This window comes from Anarrhichthys ocellatus, unplaced genomic scaffold (assembly GCF_004355925.1).
Source record: "Anarrhichthys ocellatus isolate YVR2014 unplaced genomic scaffold, GSC_Weel_1.0 scaffold1, whole genome shotgun sequence".
Classification (NCBI taxonomy): domain Eukaryota; kingdom Metazoa; phylum Chordata; class Actinopteri; order Perciformes; family Anarhichadidae; genus Anarrhichthys; species Anarrhichthys ocellatus.
In genome coordinates, this window is record NW_022280031.1 from 17,077,850 (window position 1) to 17,102,249 (window position 24,400).

Genomic DNA, 24,400 nt, shown 5'->3' on the forward strand with positions numbered 1-24,400 from the left:
TCCCTAACTGTCCGTGCTGGATCTGTCCCCGTTGTTTTAAAAAGCTAAATAAGTTATTAGCATGACGTCATCCAGCTAGCCAAACCTGCCTGGTGTTCCGCTAGGAGAGAAGCTTCATGTGCTGCTTCCCTTTCCCGCTAGTCTGCTGTCTGATTGTGAGGTCAGGCTGATCTGATATCAGCTCTTTGACCTGAAGTTTCTCCTCAAAGTTCTCCTCTCAAACGGGTCGAATTAAGAGAAGAAGCTGTCTCACTTTTAACCAGTGATCAAAACCTGTCGACAGTCCGTCTTCTGAAATAAATACTTTATTTGGCCTTATTTTTAATATTTGGGTGGTGGCGCGTGGTTTTGTTTATCTGCTCCTCTGTAATAGACGATCTTTGAGAAAGTGAGTTCGGCGTCATTCCAAACTGATGCTGCATTCACGGGCTATCGGATATTTGACATGAGATTTGTTTGAATGATGTCAGTAGAAGTGTTGAGTTTCTATGATGTGGAAACAGTTTAATGATCAAGTGAAACTGACTAAAACATAATTGTGATTCGTTCTGTTTCTGTTTTTAATGAAAATGAATGATTATTTATCTTCTGCAGAAACGTGTGACCAAGACTGTTTAAAATCAAATGATAATTTAACTAAAATATAAATGTAAAAGAGACGTTTTATTTAAAAAATCAAAACGATACATTCACAAACTATTTTGATTAAAAAAACAACAAAAACAGACTCAGACAACTATGTAACATATGAAACGTTATTTTTAGTTCAGTGGAAACTTACTTGATATATTATTAAGATAAATAGAAAACATCCCTCCATTCAGTGTCATCATGTTTTTATTTTTCTTTTGGAATACTTTGACTGTATCATGTTTTAATATATATGTGTACACATGTTTATCTGTACTTGTATTTGACTTATTTTCTTTGTTTTAATTTAAACTGCATGCAGTAGTTGAGTACGTGTGGTTAAATGTATCGCATGAGAGCAGCTGGACTAATTACACCACGTTGAGGAAGGTTACACCCAGAAGGAGGCAGTAGTGCAACATTAAGGATCCCAAGTGCACTTAAGAAATCCAAGAAGAAGAAGAAGAAATCTGAGCTTTGAAAGCAGCACCTGAACGCAGCAGCAGCAGCGAGTCAGTCTCAGGGAGGTTTTTGAAAGAAAAACTCTCCAAACCAACTTCAGGCTGCGCCGAGGACACATCCTGCGGGAAAACGACACACGCTCCACGGCACAGCTTTGTGTCACATTTCCTGACCTACAGTGTTGAAGAAAGAAAGCTAAAGATGCCCGTGACAGACAGGGACCTGGCGGAGGACGCGCCGTGGAAGAAGATCCAGCAGAACACCTTTACGCGCTGGACCAACGAGCACCTGAAGTGCGTCAACAAGCGGATCGGAGACCTGCAGCTGGACCTGGGCGACGGCCTGAGGCTCATCGCGCTGCTGGAGGTCCTGAGCCACAAGAAGATGTACAAAAAGTACCACCCGAGGCCCAACTTCAGGCAGATGAAGCTGGAGAACGTGTCGGTGGCTCTGGAGTTCTTGGACAAGGAGAACATAAAGCTGGTCTCCATCGGTGAGTCCATTCATTCGCCTCGAGGCTCCAAAAACCACCAGTTGTGGACCCTAAAATTAGTTTTTAATGTTAGTGGAGTGTCTAAACGTGTCCGGGATGTTGGTGTTACTAATATTATTTGTCCCAGTAATGTTTTTCCAAGTTCATAGCTCCAACACACCGTTTTCTGTCGTGGGAAGCACGGACTTCCATCAATAATGTGGCGTTTTAAAGTCTAACCGCTTTTTCCACATGACTACATATATGGTACATTATTGTAAATTATATTTCTATAATCAGTCGGACCCACTCTTTAATTCGGCATACATGTAATACGCACAACAACAAATGGAGCTTGTATAATCTTTGGTTTTTAAGTGGTGTTCTCGCACCTGGCTGCGTTTAGCGAGGTGACAGACCGCGCTGCAAATAAAACCACTTTTACAAGTCGATGTTTATTTGAAGTTGGTCCTCTTGAGTGTGTGTGTGTGTGTGTGTGTGTGTGTGTGTGTGTGTGTGATCTGATGTCAAAGGAAAGGGTGGCGCACGAGGACGCTTCTGAATTCCTTGGCTGCTGTTTTGTGTTGGCTGGTCGGACACCGAAGTTCAATCTGTGACGTTACCTTTGTCCTCACTTGTGTGGAAGTCACCCAGAGTTCCTACATTTCTTATCATAAAGTTAACCAAAATCAATCGGTCCTCGCGTGGTGGAAGATATCGTTTTATATTACTTATATTCTTTGCATATATTCCCAATTTAGACAGTTTGCGTCCTGCTCTTTCCATTACGTGCAGCACTTACCAAACTGTGTTTAAGAATCCTGCAGTTTAATATCGCCTCACCTACCGGAGACATTATAAGATTGTAAAATATTTAGTTTGAACATCCATAGACTTGAAAGAAACTAATCTTCATATCGGCATACACACAACCCTCAAGAACTACAACCAAACCTGTGAAATACTTAAACATGCAAGTATCCGCGGCTCTACAGGTCGGTCTCACGGTAATTACTGATGCCATGCATCACGGTGTCAGCAGCAACATTTAAAGTGACAGATTTCTAAATGGAGTCTGGCACGTTGTGGGTGCAGAGTCTCCACAGAGAGTGTTTTAATGAGCGGGGAGAGGCCACACCTGTGTTAACGAGCCCGGCTTCACGTGGAGAGCTGAGGGCTCTCTGATGGAAACATGGCGGCCTTTCACCTGCTGCTCACTTCTTCTGCTTCATATCGGTTTCTCTAACACGCTGCTTGTTGTTGTGTCTCAAACACAATTACCACACATCTGATTTTAATTCATGCTGTTTGGCTTCCAGGCTGCACAAGACAGATAATCACACTGCAGTTATTTTGATGAATATTTGCGTTATTAATAACAATAACCAGACAAAGACTGTTCATTTCTTTACATTTCCTTTGTTTCTTGTTTTAAGTAGTTTGACTGTCATCTAGGACCTAATATCAGCTGATTGCAAAATGACATCATTATCTCGGCCAAAATGAATGCTTGTTAGGACTTTTTTTAGTTGCTCTCGCTCTCTCTGTCTCTCTCTCTCTGTCTCTCTCTCTCTCTCTGTCCCTCTCCCCCTCTCTGTCTGTCCCTCTCTGTCTGTCCCTGTCTCTCTCTCTCTCGCTCTCTCTCGCTCTCTCCCTCTCTCTGTCCCTCTCTCTCTGTCCCTCTCTCTCTGTCCCTCTCTCTCTGTCTCTCTCTCTCTCTCTCTCTCTCTCTCTCTCTCTCTCTCTCTCTCTCTCTCTCTCTCTCTGTCCCTCTCTGTCCCTCTCTCTCTGTCTCACACCCTCTCTCATTCATTCATTAGCTAAAATAACTCCACCAGAGTCCTCTTGGAAAGCGGACTGGGATTCTGCTCCACAGATGGTCTCTGTCCGGTTGTCCGATCTGAACCAGAGTTTTTGAAACCAACCGAACACAAACAGGGAAACGCACCGGAGAACTGGACAAGCGGCTTTTTATAACGTCTCTCTCGGGCAAATTGTATGAAACAGCGGTGATTGTATGAAACTCATCTTGAGTTTAATATCTGCAGACACGCATGTGATTGTGGACTCTTTAAGAGACTGAGAGAAGGTCCACCTGACCACAGAGAGTCTGAGTCTGTGAATCTGGAGACCATGGTTACAAAGGTGACGATAGTTTGTCAAATGCCTCACCTCTGTGACGGATAGAGTGAACCAGAGGGAGACAGAGAGGGGGACGGACAGGGAGGGAGAGACAGAGAGGTTGTTAATGGTTAGTTGTGGTGAGGGGCTCCTCAGAGGCCTCTGGCTTATTGAAGACAATAATGTTTCATTATTTTTTTAATTCATTGAGCAGTTTTCACATCGTTTCAGCTCTTGTTGTCTCTCCTGCTGCTTTCACTGTCGGCTGGGAGATTTGCACGACGGGGAAAGCAGCAGGTTGTCGTCCTGAACATTTGACCCGCGTGTTTTGTTCACATTGGCTTTACTTCCTCATTGTTGGACCACTGATTTATGTGGAGATATCATGTTTATTACCTTTAAAATATTTTATTTTCTTCTTACAGAGTGGGGGAAAAAAAGTAGAAGCTGAAGTGAAATCATCAAGGAATCATAATGACTGAGACTTTATCGCTCTGAGATTGCAAAACCTTGAATGTGTGTTGTACTCTGTGAACAGTGTGTGTGTGTGTGTGTGTGTACCTCTCTGCAGTGTGTGTGTTGTATAAACAAGGTGTGGACCATCCACTTGTGCAGACAGGTGTGTTGCGTCATGACTTGGGTGGAAGACGGTGTTTGAACCCACGAGTCGACAAGAACACATCAGATTATTGATATCCTTTATTTATCATTTGTTAGTTATTAAGAGAAGAGGACGCTCGGTGCAACCCTTAAATATCCTTGAAGCATATTAATTCACAAAAAGTGCATTCGTTTCATTTGCTTCAATTTCAATCCGGTTGCGTTCCAACATAAACCAATAAATACATTTTGTTGTACTTTTCCCCTTTTTTTTTTTTTTTTTTTAATATATTTTTTTTTTTCCCCAGATGTTTTATTTTTCTCTATTATTAGTTTGAATCTGTTTTGTTATATGTATTTTAAATATGGTGATGTTTCTATTGGAAATGTCCATCCAGTGATTTAACTTTGATTGATTTTTGTCACATCACACTGAAGACGAGTCTTTGCTCTCAGGACACAAGCTCTCAGCTGAGCACACACACACACACACACACACACCTTCATAGAGAGCATGTGGGGAAAATGTACACAAAGAGTGATTTAGCAACTTGTCAATCAAAACTATTTTATTTGAATATAAAACGACTATAACAACGTAGACTTGAATGAGCAGTCGGCAGCTTGGCCAGAGCTCTGATGGTTAAAAAGAAACGATGCCAACGAGTGCTGAGGATAAACTACCGTAAATGTGCTGGAAAACTAAACCGAGGAGCTAAAATGAGGCAGATTGGAGTAAAATATGCACCAAGAAATACCACAAACTAAGTACATGCATCACCTTTATTGGGCCGTGATTCTTAACGAGGTCCAATAAAACATGCAGCGTGCTATTAGACTAATCTGCTGGAACAAGCTGGGAGGCTTCCACAAACCAAATGTCACCGTGTTATTTCACAGCTTTTTAAAATCAGTTTTATTTCCAAATTTAAAGCTGCTTGAAAGTTTTGTTACCTGTTGTCATCGTATGTGTGAGAAACCAGGTTAAAACTCTGAGAACAGGCCTGACGGGATCTGTAGCTTTCAGTTGTGACCTTAGTCCGCTTATGTGAACACACACACACACACACGGTTAACCTGCGGTGCCTTCAGGCTCTGATTTTGCAGAGCGACATTAGCTCACTGTGTGAAGTGACTTTTTCCGGGCAGAGTTTTCACTGAAGCTTCAGTCTGTGTGTTTAAGCTGGAAGACGATCGCTCGCGTATAAACACTTCCGTTAGGTTTTAATATGCAGCAGTGATTCAGCCTGTGTCCACTTCATTAGAAGCTTCTTTTTAAAACACTCTCTGGTTGATTGCGATGGGCTTTGACCTCCCATTAAACTAAAGGTGGGAATCAGTAACTCACGATGCTATCACAATATGTTGCCCACCATATTATTGCGTCACGACACAGTGATTCTGTGAGGCTAGATGCAATGCAAGACAATAGTCTCTGCACATCTCAACATCTGTGTAACTGAAGAGGAAAAAATACTCCTAATCACAGGAATCGTGTATGTATTTATTTTGGAGGCCCAGGCCGCAATGCGTCAGTCTGCTGGAGGCACGAGAGAACCAGGACCAGGACTGAGCGGTGCAGACTGTCGGACCCTGCTGCTGTAAAATGAGAGGTTTTCTGTCGGGACTACCCTACCGCTTTTATCCACAGTGACGACAAACAAAAGTTCCTTGTTGTAACTTTAAGATGATAAAAATGACTCTTAACATTGAACTTGGTTCATGACGTCATTACGATACTTGAACCTCAATCGAGAGCAAATTACACACCGCATTCAGATTTGCATGTAAACATGTCTCTCAGAACTGGAGATGTGACCTCCCTACGAGTTGAGGGATACAAGGTTACTTGAGGCCTTTCACACGAGCACAAACTCTCAAAAACATCTACAAACTCTCACGAGTTTTACACATGCTGGATCCTCTCAAGCCAGAACCGCCAAACCGCTGCTAACGGCTAACGACGCGTCTCCGAAAACCATGTGTGCAGCTTGTGACCAGTGAACGAGCCGGCTGATACCAGAGCGCCTCCATTTTACAGACTAAATTAGTAACTAAATAATTGAAAGCTTAATTTTTATATTCATCTGCTGCTAACATGCAGATTGCGACACGGTGACGTTTTGGTGGTACTAACGGCTGTAATTTGAGTCTCTCTCTCTGACACATTAACTAACTGCTCTCACTCTCTCCCCTTCTCTCTCTCGGCCTCTCGGTTGCCATGGTGCTTCTGTGTGTCAACAACGGTCTTCGGCATGTTGAGCTGTGGTGTGTGTGTGTGTGTGTGTGTGTGTGTGTGTTTGTGTGTGTAAAAGTTTCTGTTGACATTGTTGTCTCTGAGGTAGTTTTTCTAATCTTCCATCTTGGCTCTTCTCACTCACTCTCTCACAGTGTGCTTTGTTGTACATTAGGAACTTAGATTTTTGGTGGTTTCTGTGCTGATAAAAAAGAAGCCTCTAATTTGGGGAAGTCGTCATTGTTGTTTTATGTTAGTGCTCTTTTGTTTGCCGTCTATTGTATCTGTTGATTCGTGCGTGTCTTGTTGAGTGCTTTATCATTTTCTGGTTTTCATCTTTCAAATGTTTCATGCTCGACCACAAGAAAACAGTCTGGTCAGTGAACGTGCCACACTTTTCTATCCGTCTGCTCTTATTAAAAAATAAATAATAGAACAGTTTAAATGTGAAAATATTATAAAAACGTGTTTTTAGGAGTTGGGTTTTCCCAAAGACTGCCAGCATCTTAAAGCGCCCAAAGTCCTAAAAAATATATTTTTTCTGTCAGACTTTTGAAAAATGTGAAAAGGATTAAAGTTTGAGAACCGTCCAGTATCGGTGTTTTTAAATTCGGAAGATTTATGACCGTCGTCTATCTGCAGCCGGTTTTCCTCCCGAGCTCCAGAACATTTGGGAGAGTTTCCCAAAAGCGTCACGTTGCAGGCCTCCTAAATGCAGCCGTTGGTTCCACTGCTCTGTGATCTTTACTGTGGTCACAGACGTTGGTGTCTCGTTTCTTCTGGGCTTTCAGTTCGTTGACCACATGTTCTTGTGCGGCGTAGTCGTCTCCTTCAACAAGTAGCTTCCTCCATTATGTCGCCGTACAGATCCGAGTCTTCAGCCTTCTTCAGCTCTTCTCCTCCGGTGGCTCCTGAACCTTGAGATCTCGACAGCTTTTCATTTTTGTTTTGTTTTTTCAGTATGTCTTCCAAAAAAAAGGGAATATACGGCAGATCAAAATACATTGCTGAAGTGTGGAGATGCAAGAGAAGTAAGTCTGTAAGGACTTGCTCACTCAACATTACGACCAAATGAGATTTCTGATTGACGATCCGTTCGTCCGGGTCAGAGGAGTTTGGTTGATGCGTGTTGGAAAGCTTTCGCCTGCATCTCTGTTGATTATAGGACGACAGAGAACGAATACATTTCTTAACTCGCAAGGAGAACATGAGAAATTAAAACACTTCATCAAAACTCAACAGAAACAAAATGAAACTCACCAAAACCATCGTCTTTCCACTGTTCCAACAATTTGGTTTAAGTAAACCCTTCATTTATTGAGTTAAATCTGAGAATGGGCCGGCTCTGCACATTCTTCGAACAATGATCAGATAGTTCACAGTGATTATCGATTTAGTGTTTTGGCTTGAAACGCGCATCCCTAAAAAAACAAGAGACTAGTGATGCACTAATCTGTGTGGACCTGATTGTGATCAATCAATTGTTCAACTGTAGCTGGGGGAGTTCATACACTGTCAGAGGGCCTCGGTCTGTTTTAAGTCGAGCAAAAACTTAAACAAAACAATGACATTTTAGAGACGTGAAGTTAATGAATCGTTTTCATTTCCGTTGGAAACCGGAGCCATGAAGAGACTCGTGTGCTCTTGCATGTGTCTGGCAGCAGTGTTTGAGTTGGACGTGTTCTCGCTCACGCACAAACCTCTCGGCTCCTTTTCCTCTCGCAGTAAACCGCCGTCTTCATGTTTGTTCTGTTCCGTCTTTTCTTTCGTCTCTTTCTCTCCTTTGGTTTCAGTCCTCCAGGAGGAAAAAACAACCAGAGCTGCTGTCATATTTACGGCTTCTGCTCTCATCTTTGGTTTTTCACTGCACATGTTGCTACTGAGGCTGAACCACACTGTCAGCTGGAAGAAGAAACGGAAACATCCAGAATTTCAGCTTCAGCAGCTCCTTGTTTACTGCTTCTGCCGAGATGATCAATGTTTACAACCACCATCATAATCGCAACCAGATCAACAATCGCAGCCAGATCAGCGCCCGCAATAAGGTGGAAAACTAGACAAAAGTATGACTTGATGAAGAGGTCTGGAGGACTGTTGCAAGTTGTTTTGATGTTCTGATTCTCCACCGTGAAGGACGGTTTTCATGGGATTAAAGAAGCTTGACTTGTGGTGTTGGAACAAAAACCACGTTTGGGGTTTTAAGAACAAAAGTGCTTTCAGGTTCCAGTTTACTTTGTAAGAAACGGAGCTGGAGTCGAAACACTGTCAGACCATCGGCGTGAAAACACACCACTAATCTCCCATCAAAGAGTTTACACTGTGGACATGAAAGCGTCTTATACTTTAACATATAGGGGTGTAAGGAAATGACAATAGAGTTGAGTATTGGGATATTTTGTTTCGTGATATTGATTTTTTTAAAATGTTTTTTAATTGTTCATGCAAAGATTTGTGGCAGACGATGGCTCAGATTCTATTAAACATGGTGTTGTGTTTTTTAAACTGACTTTTTCTAAAATTCGATGTTGTATCGCCAGATTGTTGCCAAAACACAGCCCTAGTAATCATGTCCTTCTGTAAATGTCAGCATTTTAATTGCAAACTGTAGATCGTATTGGCAGTTTTCTCAACAGCGTAATCTTTAGTTAAGCTGAATTTTAAGCTTTGTGATTGGATGTTTTCGTTGCCCAAATGCAAGTCGTATAATGTGTTCTCCAAAGTTTTTATGGCCATTTATTTTTTTTTTTCCCTAACCGGATGTTTTCTAACGCAGTCAATATTTTGTTGTGATAATTCAGTTTCATTCCCATTTACAGAATTGAAGTTCCCTAAATGTGAGTCATGTGACAGGATTTTGACTTGTGGAACCAGTGCTGTCTGGAAATGATCCCGACTTGCTTCACAGCTGCTATCCCAGGAAAGTTTAGTCAGCTGTAACATTTGAAACGTCACTCGCATGCAAAGTTTAGACCAACTTGTCCTGGAAATGACGACAAATGACCTGCTGAGCTGAGACGTGTAGCGAGTCTGCCGAAGGCCTCATTCAGGTGTGACTAAACCATAAAGTAGAGCTCAGAGGGTTTAAAAAAAACTGCTGAAAACGCACGAGGTGCATCATATCTGTGAGCCAATCGGCTTCTAAAGGCGGGTCAGCCAGCGCCACACTCTGATTGGACATCTGTCTCACCTACAAATCATAAAGCTTCCTACCTGGACAACAAAATGTCCAAAACCTGCAGCTCAGCGCTCTACAGATGGGATTATGTTGACCTTGAAGATGTTTTAATTATACACATAGAAAAAAGTGTGTGTGTGTGTGTGTCTGTGTGTGTCACAAAGAGCCTCTGTGTTGCTGAAGAAAAAGGTAACATGAGAGTGGCTGGGATATAGACTTTCACCCACACACCTCCACTCTGCAGAGAAAGCTTCTTTGTTGGTTCCAAGTCTAAATGTAGCCGCTTCGTGACGTTTTTTAGTTTTTTTTTCAATGTGAAGCTTAAAGGATCGAGTGACACTGGAATTCACTTTGAGAAACATTTGAAGGATTTATTACCTGAAAAGTCTGATATCTACATATTTATTCATGATCAAAGTGATGAACACGCTGGTTAAAAGTCACTTTGCCTGTGACTTTACCAAGAGGCCCGTCTGCTATGAAAGCTTAGCTTAGCACAAAGACTGGAAACGGGTGGAAACAGCTAGCGTGAGTCCATCTAAACAGTAACTAAATCCAACTACCAGCAGCTCTAAATCTCACATGTTGACATGTAAGGGTTTTTCTTTTGTACGGATTAAACAAATGAGATGTAACGTGTTCAGTGTTGAGCTTTAGAGGAGCTGGTAGGTTGATGTTACTTTGGACAGAGCCAGGCTAACAGTTTCCCCCTGTTTCCAGTCTTTGTGCTAAGCTAACTAGCTGCTGGCTGTAACCTTATATTTAACGGATAGATATGAGAGTGGTGTCAATCTCCTGGTTTCTCTCGCTGTAAAGAAGCGTATTTCACATGAGGAAAAAAAGCCAACAATAGGGAAGGAATTGGGAACATATGTTGTTTTCTTCGTTCGTCAAATTGCAGCCCTCAAGATTAACAATAACCACTGCTTTAGAGGCAACCACACGAGTGTTCCATCAGCTTCACAATGTGCATGTGTTTTAAATGAGTCAAAGTATCTGTGACGCAAAGTCACCTTTTTTAAAGGGTCAGCTCACCCAAATGACACCGACGAGTAGTTTTGTTTATGCCAAGTTGTTGAGGTGATGAGATGTCTGATGCCAACCAGATACAATGGAGGTAAATGGTAATTTGTTTAAAACATCAAGCACAACACACTCACACAGACCTCTTTGTTTCCTCGCCAGCACCAGTCGTCCTGTTGTCTCACAGCAGACGCTGGTGTCTCTGTGTTCTGGTGCTGAACCGTGTGTGACACACACACACACACACACACACACACGTGTGCTGAACTGTGTGTGTGGTTGTGGTGGATTGTTCGGTGATAATCACCGTGGTGAACCTCCTGCAGCCTGGCTCGCCTACAAACGTCTCAAATTCCTCTTACTCGCTCTCGTTCCATTTCTTCCTCTCCTATTTTTCTTCTTCGTTTTCTTTTCTTCTGGTCTTTGAACCTCAATACTGTTTTGGAAACTGACAGAATTAACTGTATCCTCTACATCCAGGCATCAAATGCCCGGTCTAATTTGTAATTTTGTTTTTTGTTAATTCTTTGATCGGATAGTTCCTGGTTTAGTTTAGATACGGTTTGATTAAACTTTATTGTCATTGGGGGAAAAGCACAAAGACCAGAACTGCTCGATTTATCGTTGCGACGTGTGCACGCAACTTTCGCCGCAATTTAACTCAAATGCGTCATGACGCCAAAGCGAAACTTGCACGGTTCTCTTGTTCCGTGACTAATTTGGTGTTTACCATTAATTACCTACAGCATAGGTCGGCCTGCCACAGTTTGATTACGACCCTTACATGTTTACACTTCTCTACACGGGGGAGTCTACGTGGAGGGTCAGGGGCCGGCGCTCGGTCGCCGGGCGGATTTTCTCCATCCTCAAAGTGCACCAGAATGATGCATTTAACTTTAAAATGTAAAAAAAAATATGATTTATAAATAAATTGCAATGTCAACTTTTGACAATTTCTTTTGTCATTCTAGATAATTTTCTTAAGTTTACTTAACACAAGTTGACATCACCCATCGTCTCGTTTTATGCTTCAGGTAAAACATGTTTAACGCGACAAAACGACCTCGCATCAGGCTCCACTGAGTAGCTTTGTTTGTCTGACGTCGTATGCTAATTACAAATTTTGTTTTTGTCTACTCGTCTCCTTTTGCCCCTCGTGTTATTTATTTTTTCTCCGTCACTATCCTCCTCCACCACTCTCTTCCTCTTCCTCACCACATGGTCATGTTTCTGGTTCTGATGACATCATGGCCTGGGAACCAGCGGGGTGAGGTCACCGAGGCTAAACGCTGCAGCGTGTTTGTCAGTGTGCGTCCTGTTTATGCATGCAGACGTAATGCCAGATGTGTGTGTGTGTGTGTGTGTGTGTGTGTGTGTGTGTGTGTGTGTTAGTGTGTTAATGATAGGGCAGCACTAGGCTGGTTACTCTGTTCTCTTGTGGTTCTCCTGTTTTCAAGCTTCTTCTGCTGTTTGTTTGTATCAAACTTCTCTTGGCGCCAATGTCTTCCAACTGCAAACTGGTTCATTATTCCCCCCTCTGGTTGCAGGTGATGCTCCGTTCTGATACTATGAAACAGTCCCGTTACATTCGACAGAGTGGACCACAATACCTTACTTAATGGTCTTGAGAAGCGTTTCTGCATCTCTGATGAAGCTCTACTCTGGTTGAAGTCCTCAACCATGAAACAAGCTGTTGCTCTTGGGGACGCTTCAACCTGTGGTGTGCCACAGGGCTCAATTTTAGGTCCACTATTGTTTTAGATAGAAGTGCTGCGGATGCAATTTCAGACCTGTAAGGAGCCACCTTAGAAAATATAATCATTTTAATATCCCGATTATTCATGCACTTAAAAATAATTTTGTATCTTACATATTAAAGTTAAATGCATCAATCTGGTGCAAAATTAGAGGCTACATCTATGAAGAATTTTGTGCCGATACGAATGCGTGTGTGTGTGTGTGTGTGTGTGTGTGTGTGGGCGCAATAAAGTAGTCCATGAATAAGAGACATGAGTTGACAGATAATTACAATCCCTCTTCTGTGTTATGGAGTTTAGTTTATGGTTTCACTCGTCTTCTTACTTCTTCACAGTACATTTAGTTTGTACGCCCTCTGTCGTTTTGGAGAATAATGCAACTCGCAGAGCGTTGAGCATGAAGGTCCTTTGTGTATGCTCGTAGCTCATCTGCAGCCTTGGGTACCTTTTTTAAAACGTCGGTCTTTGATGATGATGGTTTCATTTGGTCCTGCTTGAGTCCAAAGTGCGGTAGCAAAGATCTCGAGCAGCTTTTAAATTCAGAATTTATTACACAAATTCGGCCCGAGGTCCTCTGCCAATTCTCTCCTGGCTGACCCGAGATGCTGCTTCACAGACTCGCCTCTTTAACAAACAGCGGGAGCTTTCCAGATTTCATCTTGTTTTTTTTTTTTCTTGGTTCATTCACTTCTTTGACTCCTTGTGAATGAAAGCTATGAGAGCAAGTTTCTCCTCGTGTTTGATCTCTCTCCCTCTTCATCTCTGCAGCTGTTTGAGTCCAACCCAGGACCAGATTAAAGAGAGAAACAGAACGGCACTCGTTATCCAAATCAAAGATGTTAAACGGCCTCTTGCCTCTCTCCGTCTGTAATCTGGGTTCTTTTGGTGGGATCGCCTCCTCTGAGCTGCTGGTGCATGACTCATGTGACTCTCAATAAGCGGCACCGTTATTACAGCGATGCATCATGTGCTGATGTCATCAGTGGGTGCTAAAATATGGGAGTGCCAACATAAATGTGATTGGGGAAGACCGCTGACTCTTCTGGAAACAGTTCAAATGTTAGACCTTGGAAAAAAATGGTTTTTTTTTTTTTTTTTTTAAGCGATCAATCATTTGATAACTGCCTCGCTGTCCGCTGGAGGTTTAAAGGGTCAGTCCACTCAAATTATTAGAAACATACCTTCTTGCGTGCCTCCAGTCTTACCTAGAAATGTCGATGGGATTCCTGCCACCGCCTCAATGCACGGGTGGTGAACTTTTGAAGAATGACGTGAAGATGAATCCCATCTTTCCAGATTCAGGGCTCCAGACCAAGTTATCCAGTGTGACCAACTCTCTCTGTTGGTCACATCATTTGGTTACAGCATGGTATTAATCAGTGATGGAAAGAAACTAAGTACATTTACTGAAGTACTGTACTCCAGTACAATTTTGAAAAATGTTGTACTTTTTCCTTCACAAATTTTTTTTTAAAATTTTTTTTATACCAGCAGCAAGTCCACCTAGCTAATTAAGTTAATGTGACGTTTGGCAGTGAGAAGATAAAATGACTCAATTAAAACATATGTATGAACGTCAGTGTTGATTTCAGGTTCATTGTCTTTGCATTTAGAGAACGTACGTACATTTAACATATAAAAATAATGTTTCTCAAAGTTAAGAAAGAAAGAGGTTAGAAACCACAAATGTGCACACGCGGCTAAACCTGCAAGGATGAAATGATAGTGATCGATTGATGATTGTTGTTTCTATTGGACTGTGAGCATGTGATCGGTCTCGCAGCACAGAGGAGTGATGTCACACACCTGGAGTGTGTGTGTGTGTGTGTAGTGTGTTGAGTGAAAGATTTGTTAACTGACCTGACAGCAGTTTGAAAAGGCTACCTGCTGAGTGTGTTTGTGTGTGTTTATGGTTGTGTTTAAATTGAGTGCTTGTTGAATTTGTGTTACTTTTGTTCCTTTGTCATCATCCATCGGGTCCTTGGAGGGGAGGTGGGTGTTGAAATGTGTGTGTGTGTGATGAATTGGGGGTTGGTGGGTGGGGTTATGATCTCAACACTGAGGAATGTGTGTGTGTGTGTGTGTGTGTGTGTGTGTGTACACAGTCTGTTTGACCCATGACATTCACACACACACCATGACACACACACACACACACACACGGTAGCTCCACGTCCTGTTTACCACTGAAGGTACCTCCTGTCTTTTTGTTTTGAAGGACATTTCCATCTAGACTTCACTTTTCCCCGCCAGACTTTTACATTGTTTTTCAGCATTAACTTGTTTTTCCCCTCACAAACTTACTAATTACAACTTAATGATGCTCTGTTGTTGTGTAACAGAGGTGCAACAAATCACAAATCTCACTGTTTTGAGTCACTGACCGAATCGGCAGGAAAAAAAGGAGCAAATATGACTTTTAGAGATTTCCCGATCACGTATCTTTTGCTGCTTATACACATTTCCGATCACCAATGAGCCATGTCGGCCGATACAGATAGTTTTGTTGTTTCCTTTTGTTATAGCAGCTGGTGTACAAGGTTTGTTTTTTCACCACCATCCCCAAAAATGTCAGACAGCCTTTGGTTTTTATTCATTTGTTTCTGTCTTGTATGAAAATCACATGGTCGACTCCTAAAACCTGCTTGAGTTGTTCAATCCATCACAGTGAACATCAGGTCTGCATTTATGGAAGGATCGTCTGCAATATCTCTGTGGTTCTTTCACTTTTTTTGGGTTTGTGAAGTTTTTTTAACGCAAACCGGTCCGACCCATCTGTAGCAAGTTTTAAAAAATCATCTTTTCATTTTGTATGGAAATTTATGGAAAATAGCTGCAGCTTGAAAGGAAGAATGCTTTTAAAAATCTGCACTTATTATTTGTGTGTGTGGGGGTATTGCCAGCAGTAATTTGAAGTATAAAGATAAATCTGAATACTTATTGTTCCCCGGGGTAACAACATTAGTATTGTCCTTTTTTGGAAAAACAACAAATTATTAAATTATTTGTAGAACAATAAAGGCTGTGCAGCTCGATAGCATTGGTTTGAGTCGCTCATAGTGATGAACCTCCAGAGGATTATCTCATGAATCTGGAGCTCATTGTTTTACTGTCCAGCTGCAACTTTACCGTTTTGGTTCTCATAGCTTCGTTTTTTTTATTGAAAAAAAAGCAATAATAAGCGACTGTCCACTACCTGCTCAGCAACAAACGGCAGACGCCACAGAGACTAGCTGGTGAACATATGGAGCCTTTAGCAGCTAAAGAGACAGATATGTCCCTCAAGTGTTGGTGGAGACCAAAAACTGAGCAAAGAGAGTTTTTGACTTCATCAGGTGTAATAATGTTGCAATGGAGGTAAATAAATAAGCAACTCTCCTCAAATTCACCATATCAACTTGAAAAAGCATGATGCTGCCTTCATGTGGCAAAAATAACCAGTTATTGATTAATTAATCCAACCGGCTAGTGAATGTTAGAGTTTTGCTTTGTTCACGACTGTTTTACTCGTATAAACCAAGTAAATATAAACATCGTATTTCTTTTAGTGTTTATTTGCTGATGTTTGTGGATCTCTTATGTAAAAACAAAGACGGTTAATTTAATAAGTCTTTATTTGACGTCTAATTGATTTATTTAGACAGGTTTTATGACATTTTGGTGAGTTATGATATGTGTGGTATTATTATGACTCAAAGAAGAGGTTTCCTCCCTCTGGCTGCTGGGGTGGGGATCTGCCTCAGGCGTCAACTGTTCCGTACGGTTCGGCAGTTAATTGTTGGGTAGGAAGTGAAACGTGTGTTTGTGAGATGGTGATGTAGCCATTGTGTGAAGGAACAGCTGTTTTAAGTGGGACAGCAGTTGGGCCTCCGAGGGAGAGAGAGATTCAAAAGAGTGAGCTACAGTTACCCGACTTCTGTCTCACCTGTATGCTGGTCTGTCTGGCTTCACTGATCTTGTGTGCATTGGATTGATGGGGACAAATCTGAGCCAAATGCTTTTAAGGACGAGGTCACACCTCGATACGGTGCTGCAGTTTTCCTACTGGTCGGGTTTGTGAACTCAAAAGGTCCAGAAATTGTCTCGGGGTCGAGTCAGATGTGTTTTTACAGGAAGGTGGAGTGAAAAGCCGGTGTTCATAGAGAGTTTATAGATGTAATATTGTTTAAATGTGAGGGTAGTGGCTCGCATTTTGTCTTTTGGAAGACATTCGTACTGTCCTGTGACAGTCACAGTGGTGTTATGAACAGAACAAAAGTGAAGCTCCTTTCTCACCTCTGCACAACCGACCCATCACGTTGTGAATGTCGCATTGTCAGATCCCACCTCCCTTAATAATGGCCTCAGAGATGTGAAGGGGAAGCTTATTCCACCGTCCGACGAGCATTTCTAAAGCGGCGTACTGGCAGCTTCAGACCCGCTTGTGTCAGAAGGTGAGAAAAGTATTACTGCAGGGCAACGACGTGTTGCACTACTGCCTGACAGATGTCCCACGCCTAATGCTTGAGGTTTGGCCTGAAAGTGTCCCACATACTGTAAGCCATCATGGTAATGGCAACTTAAATGAATTCAGGGGTCTTTTATGTTCCGGGGCGAGGCTCCTTTTTTTCCCCTCTATCTTCACCCGATCTGCAACTTAACTTGCTGGTTGACGGGTTGGTTAGCTGGCAGTGTGAGTTAACGAGCTTCTGGACTAGTTATTGGTTAGTTAGTTGGAAGGTTATTAGTCAGACTGTTGGGATCAGAGCAGGTATTTAACTTCCTGTTCCAGGGAGGGAGGGGGAGAGAGAGAGAGAGAGAGAGAGAGAGGGTGTGCCACGCTGATAAGAGAGGCATTTTGTTCCAACCCGATTCACCTTTATACACACCCACTGACTTTATCTCTCTCCTCCGCTTTCCGTTTCTCATTGCACACATTCTTTGTCTCTCCCAATGTGCAAACCCCCCCCCCCCCATACACACACACACACACATCCCTTGTTGCCTCGGTATTGTTGCGTCTCCGCAGCGACGGGTCAACAAACCAGCAGGTATCTGCGGCGGCTTTAAACACCGTTTATCTGATGCAGATCCGGCCTGAGTTATAACGGGGAGATTTTTTTTGTGTGTGTTGTGGACAGATAAATCTCAGAATGAAAGAGGCGCTGACTGCGGTGTTTAATTTTCTCCGAGGGGGCGGAAGAGTCATGACAGACCTCACGTGTGAGAGCCTCTTGGTGGTCGTAGCATGTCGACAATGAGATCTGAGGTGTAGGTCTTAAAGAGCTCCAGGGAAATAAAGAAACTCTTTCCACAGGATTCTTTAACTGATTAATTGAAGTGTCTGATAAATTTTCTTCAGTTCTCCAGACTGAATGCAATCTTAAGTTATAAAGTGAGAAGTAGGAGCGTTTTCTCTTAGATGTGAGTCATGTCCACTCGTATATATGGAGCCGTCATTATGCGGGACTTTTCTAGGACGGTTGGTGCTATTTAGACCTTTTTTTTTAAAGTTATTTGGGCCGGGTCAAGGACTCTCAATTAGCACGATTGTGTTGAACAAATTCCCGTGTGTGTGTGTGAGAGTGTGTGTGAGATGCTGCTGCTGAGTATTCAGACTTGTGTTCTTTAGACCGAAACCAAAGCATCACATCAGAGTCTTGTTCACTTAGAGTCTGTAAAAAACATGAGTAGAATATTTGTTTTCTTTGTTTAGAAGACTGTTGTCAACTTTTCCGGTTTTGGGTCCCAGACCTGAGAGTCCGTCGCATGAGGAGGAAACAATGCAGCAGATTATTATGAGAGCTGTTAAAACCCTCCGTAACGCGCACACACACACACACACACTCTGGTGTGTTTTTGTTGTTTTGCTCTTCTTCTATCAGTGTTTTGACTCGCTGCATTTATGTTCCTAACCCCCCCCTCTCCCTCCCTCTCTTTGTCTCTCTCTTACTCTCGTCCTTTATGTGAACAATAGGCTACCATGGCGATAGCCTCGTTAATCACAAAACTGTGAAGAACACACAGTTTAGTTCCCATTCTGATGTTCGGGACTGTTTTGAATGGAATTAAGTGTAAACACATTTTAAGGTTTAAAAGGTTTCACCAATACAATGTATCTCACAAAAACAACATGGCTGGATGGCACTAAAGCGTTGGTTCCCGGCCTCGGATCCCTAAGGAGGCCCAAAATAGATCCGACCTGTCATGAACTGTTGACAGGATAGAAAAGTATACTGAACAAGATTGAAGTTCTGCTCTATAGGTTGTTTGAATCAGGTGGCAACCTCGGGTTCAGAAAAGTTAAGCTAATTCAAAAGTGTCTTAAACGTGCCTTCTCTGTGTGACCGATCAGTGTTCAGCTGATCGACTCCTCTGCCTGCTAAAAGAAGTCTGATCGTATAGAAGTCTATGAGAAAGTGACTCTACTTCTCTCTTGATTTATTACCTCAGTAAACATTGTAAACATGAGTTTATGGTCTCAATCTCTAGTTTCAAGTCTTCTTCAATACAGCATGATGTTCATTTAGTAACTTATGGTGCATTTAGAGTCAAACGGACCATAAAGCAGGGGATGCTTTAGGGCGGGGCTACCTTGTGATTGACAGGTCTCTACCAGAGCGGTATTCTGTGTCTCAATCTTCACTCCCGACTCCTTCCGTTGCAAAAATCCAAGATGGCGACAGACAAAATGTCAAACTCGAGGCTTCAAAACCGCAGTTCACAAACCAATGGGTGACATCACGTCCACTTCTTAACAGCCTATGGTTTGAATTAATGAACAATAAATAACCTTTTTTTTAAGCCCTACTTTAGACCACTCACATTTTGTCGGGGACCCCCTGTCCTCACCCCGAGGTCGGAAACACGGCTCTTTTCTTTGCTTTCCCATTCTTCTTTTAAAGGGGGGGGGGGGGAAGAAACCTCATAGTTTGTCCTGGTCTGAAGCCATAAGCTCATGCAACGGGGGACAATGAGTCAAAAATAGAAATTGCTTAGTTTTAATGGGCCACAAGCCAAAAAAGCTTAAAGGTGCAAAAGAACCAATTCATAGATAAAACAAACCTACCGTTGTAATCTCTTTATATTGTGCATTAACTACACGCGTCACAACTTTAATGGTTTGTTAGTACAAGTGTCCCATATGGTGTGACTGATCTGAGTGTGCCAGCTCAGATGTGGGTGTTTGTTAGTTAGTGTGTGTGTGTGTGTGTGTGTGTGTGTGTTCAGAGGGTAAAGGCTGCTGCTCAATTTACAGGATGTTTGCTGCAGAGGCGGAGTGTGTGTGAGAAACTCGCACAGGTGTGGCAGCTCAACCTTGGAGGGGAAAAGGAAGTTAGAAAGAAGAGTGTGTGAGAAAGGAGACGTGAAAAAAAAACCCAAAACAGGCGAGTGGAGAGTGAAAGAGTTAAAAAAAAAAAAAAAGAGTTGAAATAGACAAAAGACAGAAATGCAAAGAGATAAATGAGTGTTAAGTCTGTAAAAACAGAGATTAGGAATGTCGAAAGCAGGATGTGGCAACCTCTCCTCTCTGTGTGTGTGTGTGTGTGGGTGTGTGTGTGTGTGTGTGTGTGTGTGTTGAAGAATATACTCCGTCATTATCAGTGTTGTCACCAGTGGGTGTGGCAGCACTCTCCCAGAGCTCCACCTAAACCCGAGGTTGCTGAAACATGTTTGGACGATAGCTGGTCTGCTGACAGCGAAGCTGAGCTGCAGATTCACCAGGTGGATCAAAGGGGTTTATCACACACACACACACACACACACACTGTGGGACATAATGCATGTCTGCACACAGTGTTGAAAGTCACTTTGCTGTTGCTTAATGAAGCAGAGATGAATATATTTGGTAACTATGAAGGTGTGGAGGCTCCAGTCTGAGATTGTTTACTGATGAGTGCTTTTAGCTTTAATTCTAATGAAACGTACACAGACGTGTGTGGTGGACGTGGCTGCTGATTATAGTGTTGTTTCATGACCGACCCCCAGGCGTGAGGGGAAATCATGCATTCGGTTGAGTGAGTGCTACGCGTGTGCATCAGTCTGTCTGTCCGACGCAAATCTTGCATGCTACTGGACCCATCAGCCTGATATGCTTTTGTGCTAATTCATGATTGTATGCTCGAGGACCTCTCGCAGTTGCAGTGATTCACGTTTGAAAATAATAAAAAAAACTAACAATTTTATTGACTGTTTTATGGCAGCAACCTGTCACTCAAAGCAGCCGAGGCCTTGATATATAACTTAAACAAGTGAGTTATGTAAAAGTCACTTCTGAACTGTTGACATGAGCGTGAAAATTAGCTCTAGGGACCAAAACCGTATTTTGTACCAGACTGTAAACATGTTTATTTCTGCTTTAAAATCCTCCATTTTAACACGGTGGTCTATAGGGATTGACTCGCTTTTGAAAACTACCTCAAGTGGCCATTTGAGGAACTGCAGATATTGGCGCTTCCACATTGGCTTCATTTCTTTCAGCACCGCAGGATTGCTGCGTAGTTATAAAAACTGACCAACAGAAAACTTAGATCTCATTTTGATCTGAGCATCTGCAGATTAATTCCATACCTGCTGTGTTGTGATCTATTAAAGTTCAGCACGATAGGAAACAAACTAATCCCCGTTTTGTTTTGTATCTTTGCGGCCCTCTTGACTGTTGCTGGCTGAATGAGAGGCTCGTTGTAAAGGGCAGTTTCTCTCTCTGCTTCCAGTCTTTGTGTGCAGCTCGGTCCTGACCTTTCTGATCGGACACAGAGATAAAACAGATTGAGTCAACATCACCTCATCCCTCCACCTCATACAAGTTCTAATTACAAGAACAAATTATCATAATATCTGACTCAATTATGTCTTTGACATATTTCACCCGGACCTTGTCTCTACCAACTTTGAAACTAAAGACAGCAGATAAGCAAATTTAATTATCATAAATGTTGGAGTGTTCCTTTAATACTTTGTTATTGTAGGAGAGAAAAATGTAGACTGAGGGATTAAAATTGACTGGAATGTTTTGTCTGCTTAACTCTCTCTCTGTGTGTGTGTGTGTGTGTGTGTGTGTGTGAGAGTGAGAGAGCTGGTGTGAGGTACCAGCTGGTACAGTGAGGTCTGATTAATGAGTAACATTACCCTGCAACACTCTGTTCTGCTAAAATAAAGCTAAAACCTGGATATCAGCAGGTTTGTTTTCGGTTCTGCGCTCAGTGTTGCACCACTTTTTGTTTTTATCGGCGTCTGAAATAAACTTTTTTGGGGTGGGATGTCAAACAGGTTGATTGAAGTTGTGGCGTCGGCAGTTATTAAACTTTACAAACTGTAGGAACTAATGCAATAGACTCCCTTCTCACGTCTGTGAAGGGGTGCACAGTTACTATGGCTTAACATGGAATGAAAAGAACGAAAACTACAGACGATTAAACTTCAAAAACAAGTGCAAAAAACTGAGTTGACGTCACACAGATTACCGCTTATCGTCACAGGTGCCATCAAAGAGAACAAAATGAAAATCTTCCAGATTGTTACTTTAATATCTCAGCTTTGTGTTCTTTTTTTCCTCTCCCTAGATCTTGTGGTGTCTTGATACATTTTATTTTATTCCAGTTTTTAAACCTTCTAGGGTCATTGATTTCTATTAATTTCAATATGGTTGTAAAATCAGCTTAGCAAGACTTTAAAGAACATCATGTTGGGTTTTATTGTTAAAGTTATGTTATCCTCGCTGGAACTGGTCTCTCAAGTTCTGGTTTGGGAGTTGGTGGTGTAGATGCCACGTCACAGGAGAACCAACAAACAGCAGTTTTTTAAACTCTTCGAAACTTGAATCTGACCTCAGGTCTGTCTGTTTCTCTCCGTCAGACTCTAAAGCCATCGTGGATGGGAACCTGAAGCTGATCCTGGGTCTGGTCTGGACTCTGATTCTGCACTACTCCATCTCCATGCCAATCTGGGAGGGCGAGGAAGAAAAGGTAACAATCCAGGTTTATTAACTTGTGTTCAGACTCATGACTTCAGACAAGAATGTACTGTCAAGAAAACCTGAAGATTAGAAAGACAACAAACAGTTGCTGTGCAAATACTTACCGCTGTTAGAAAGCTGACTGATGTACGCTGGTTCTGGTTTCTGCAGCCAGAGTCAAAGACACCGAAGCAGCGTCTGCTGGGCTGGATCCAACACAAACTCCCTGATATGCCAATCAACAACTTCAGCAACGACTGGAGGAACGGCAAGGCGCTGGGAGCACTGGTAGACAGCTGTGCACCGGGTGAGTGTGTGTGTGTGTGTGTGTGTGTGTGTGTTTCAAGGCCGTAGAGCTGACTGTATGTGGGTCCAAAGTTAACTACTGTTGTATTTCCTATCAATATAACCGCCTTGACCTAGAACTAGTTCTATCTGTTCCTGTCTGAGTTGTTGTGGTTCACGCTGTTGCTGTGTGTCTTTTGCAGGCCTGTGTCCGGACTGGGAGACCTGGGATCCAGTGAAACCAGTGGAGAATGCCACTGAGGCCATGCAGCTGGCTGACGAATGGCTGGGCATCCCGCAGGTTAGATTCCCTCTGACTCTGTTCCACATCTGCTTCCTCAGTGTGACCTTTAACCTTTATTCAACACTTTACTGGTATTATTATTATCTCTGTAAAGTCTTTTGTTGGGTTAGAAGTTGTGCTTCGTCATGTTTCTACTTCGAAGATGTTGTTGTTATAATAATGATTTCATGACTTCTCAAAGGGCTTTGATATCAGAAACATGGAGATTCATAAAACTGATAACTGCAGTCAAAGGCTAAGATGCTTTAGAACCGAGGTTTGCTGGGAGGAGCTAGGCGACCCGTTAGCATAACGAAAAGCTAGTGTCGGATGATTTCAAAGGAAGGAGGCGTCTCTGAGGCCTTTTACTGTGAAGCAGCTGCAGCAGACGATGCATACGTTTTGTGTTCATTGTAGCCTGGCATGCTAACAATGCTAACGACTAATAGATTCTAGATTCGTATGGATGCAGTGACGGTTGCTTTGCATCCTGTATCGCCATTCAAACAGCCAAAAAACATCACATTTTGCTCTTCATCACGCAGCCCAGTAGAGAACAGAAGTCGCTCTGCTGGGATTTGTCCCTCCAGAGGTCGAAGGTTGTCAGAAGCATCTCACACAGACGCTGTTTGGTTTCTTGATTGTTCACAGCAGAGGAAACTCACGGAAGCGGAGTTCGTGTTTTTAGACACTTTAGTTTGAAGCCGAGAGGATGCAACTCAAACTCAAATGGAAATGTACTATAATGACTTGTGCAACTAAATAATTAGTAACTTCTGTCACTTTTGAATAATTGGTTAAAAGGTCTTTCTTGTTAATTATAATAGCTTCTCTGCAGAATTAATAGCAGATTTTTGTCCTATAGAAAATAAAAAACCCTTTCGGCTTTTTCTTCTGTGTGAAGAAGAACCTCAGCAGTGATCATGAAGACTCTTTCATCCTGATTTCATTCATTCCCCAGTCGAATGTTTCTGTGTCATGGCTGCATTACGTTATGCTCTGCTTCCTGTCAGTCAGGTGACACCCACAGGAAGTCTCCTCCAGAAACAACATAGCTGACCAACTTCACCGTCACACCCATGACGTTATTTTAGGCCACCCTCGTCTGCTGGAGAACTAGTTCGTCCCAGTCGAGGTTAGAGTTTGCGTTTTTAAAAACCGTGAGTGAAGCAGAATGACTTAAGGGGGAAAATGTTGAACATGACGTGAGCGGAAACGAAAGGAGCAGTGAATGACACCGGTGTGACTCAGAGTTCAGGACATCCCAGTCCGCATACCGGGTCTGTTTTTACTGGTCTGTGCTCCTTTGTTCCAGTGAATGGAAATGTTAATGAGACTGCATACAGGGATATTTTAGACAATAGTGTTCTAACTTTGCTGCAGCAGTTCAGTGAAGACCATTTCCTGCTTTTTAACATGACG

At 42.4% G+C, this 24,400-nt stretch overlaps 1 protein-coding gene across 2 annotated transcripts in view; it reads left to right on the top strand.

Moving 5' to 3' along the window:
- The first annotated feature begins 1,116 nt into the window (after positions 1–1,116).
- flnba (filamin B a) overlaps positions 1,117–24,400 on the top strand; it is a 61,057-nt gene continuing 37,773 nt past the window's right edge. For both annotated transcript variants that reach the window (XM_031855781.1, XM_031855860.1), the window contains exons 1-4: positions 1,117–1,585; positions 22,311–22,420; positions 22,582–22,717; positions 22,899–22,996. In XM_031855781.1, the coding sequence (XP_031711641.1) occupies positions 1,294–1,585; positions 22,311–22,420; positions 22,582–22,717; positions 22,899–22,996 (636 nt within the window). In that variant the 5' untranslated portion in view covers positions 1,117–1,293. The remainder of the gene's footprint in view (positions 1,586–22,310; positions 22,421–22,581; positions 22,718–22,898; positions 22,997–24,400) is intronic.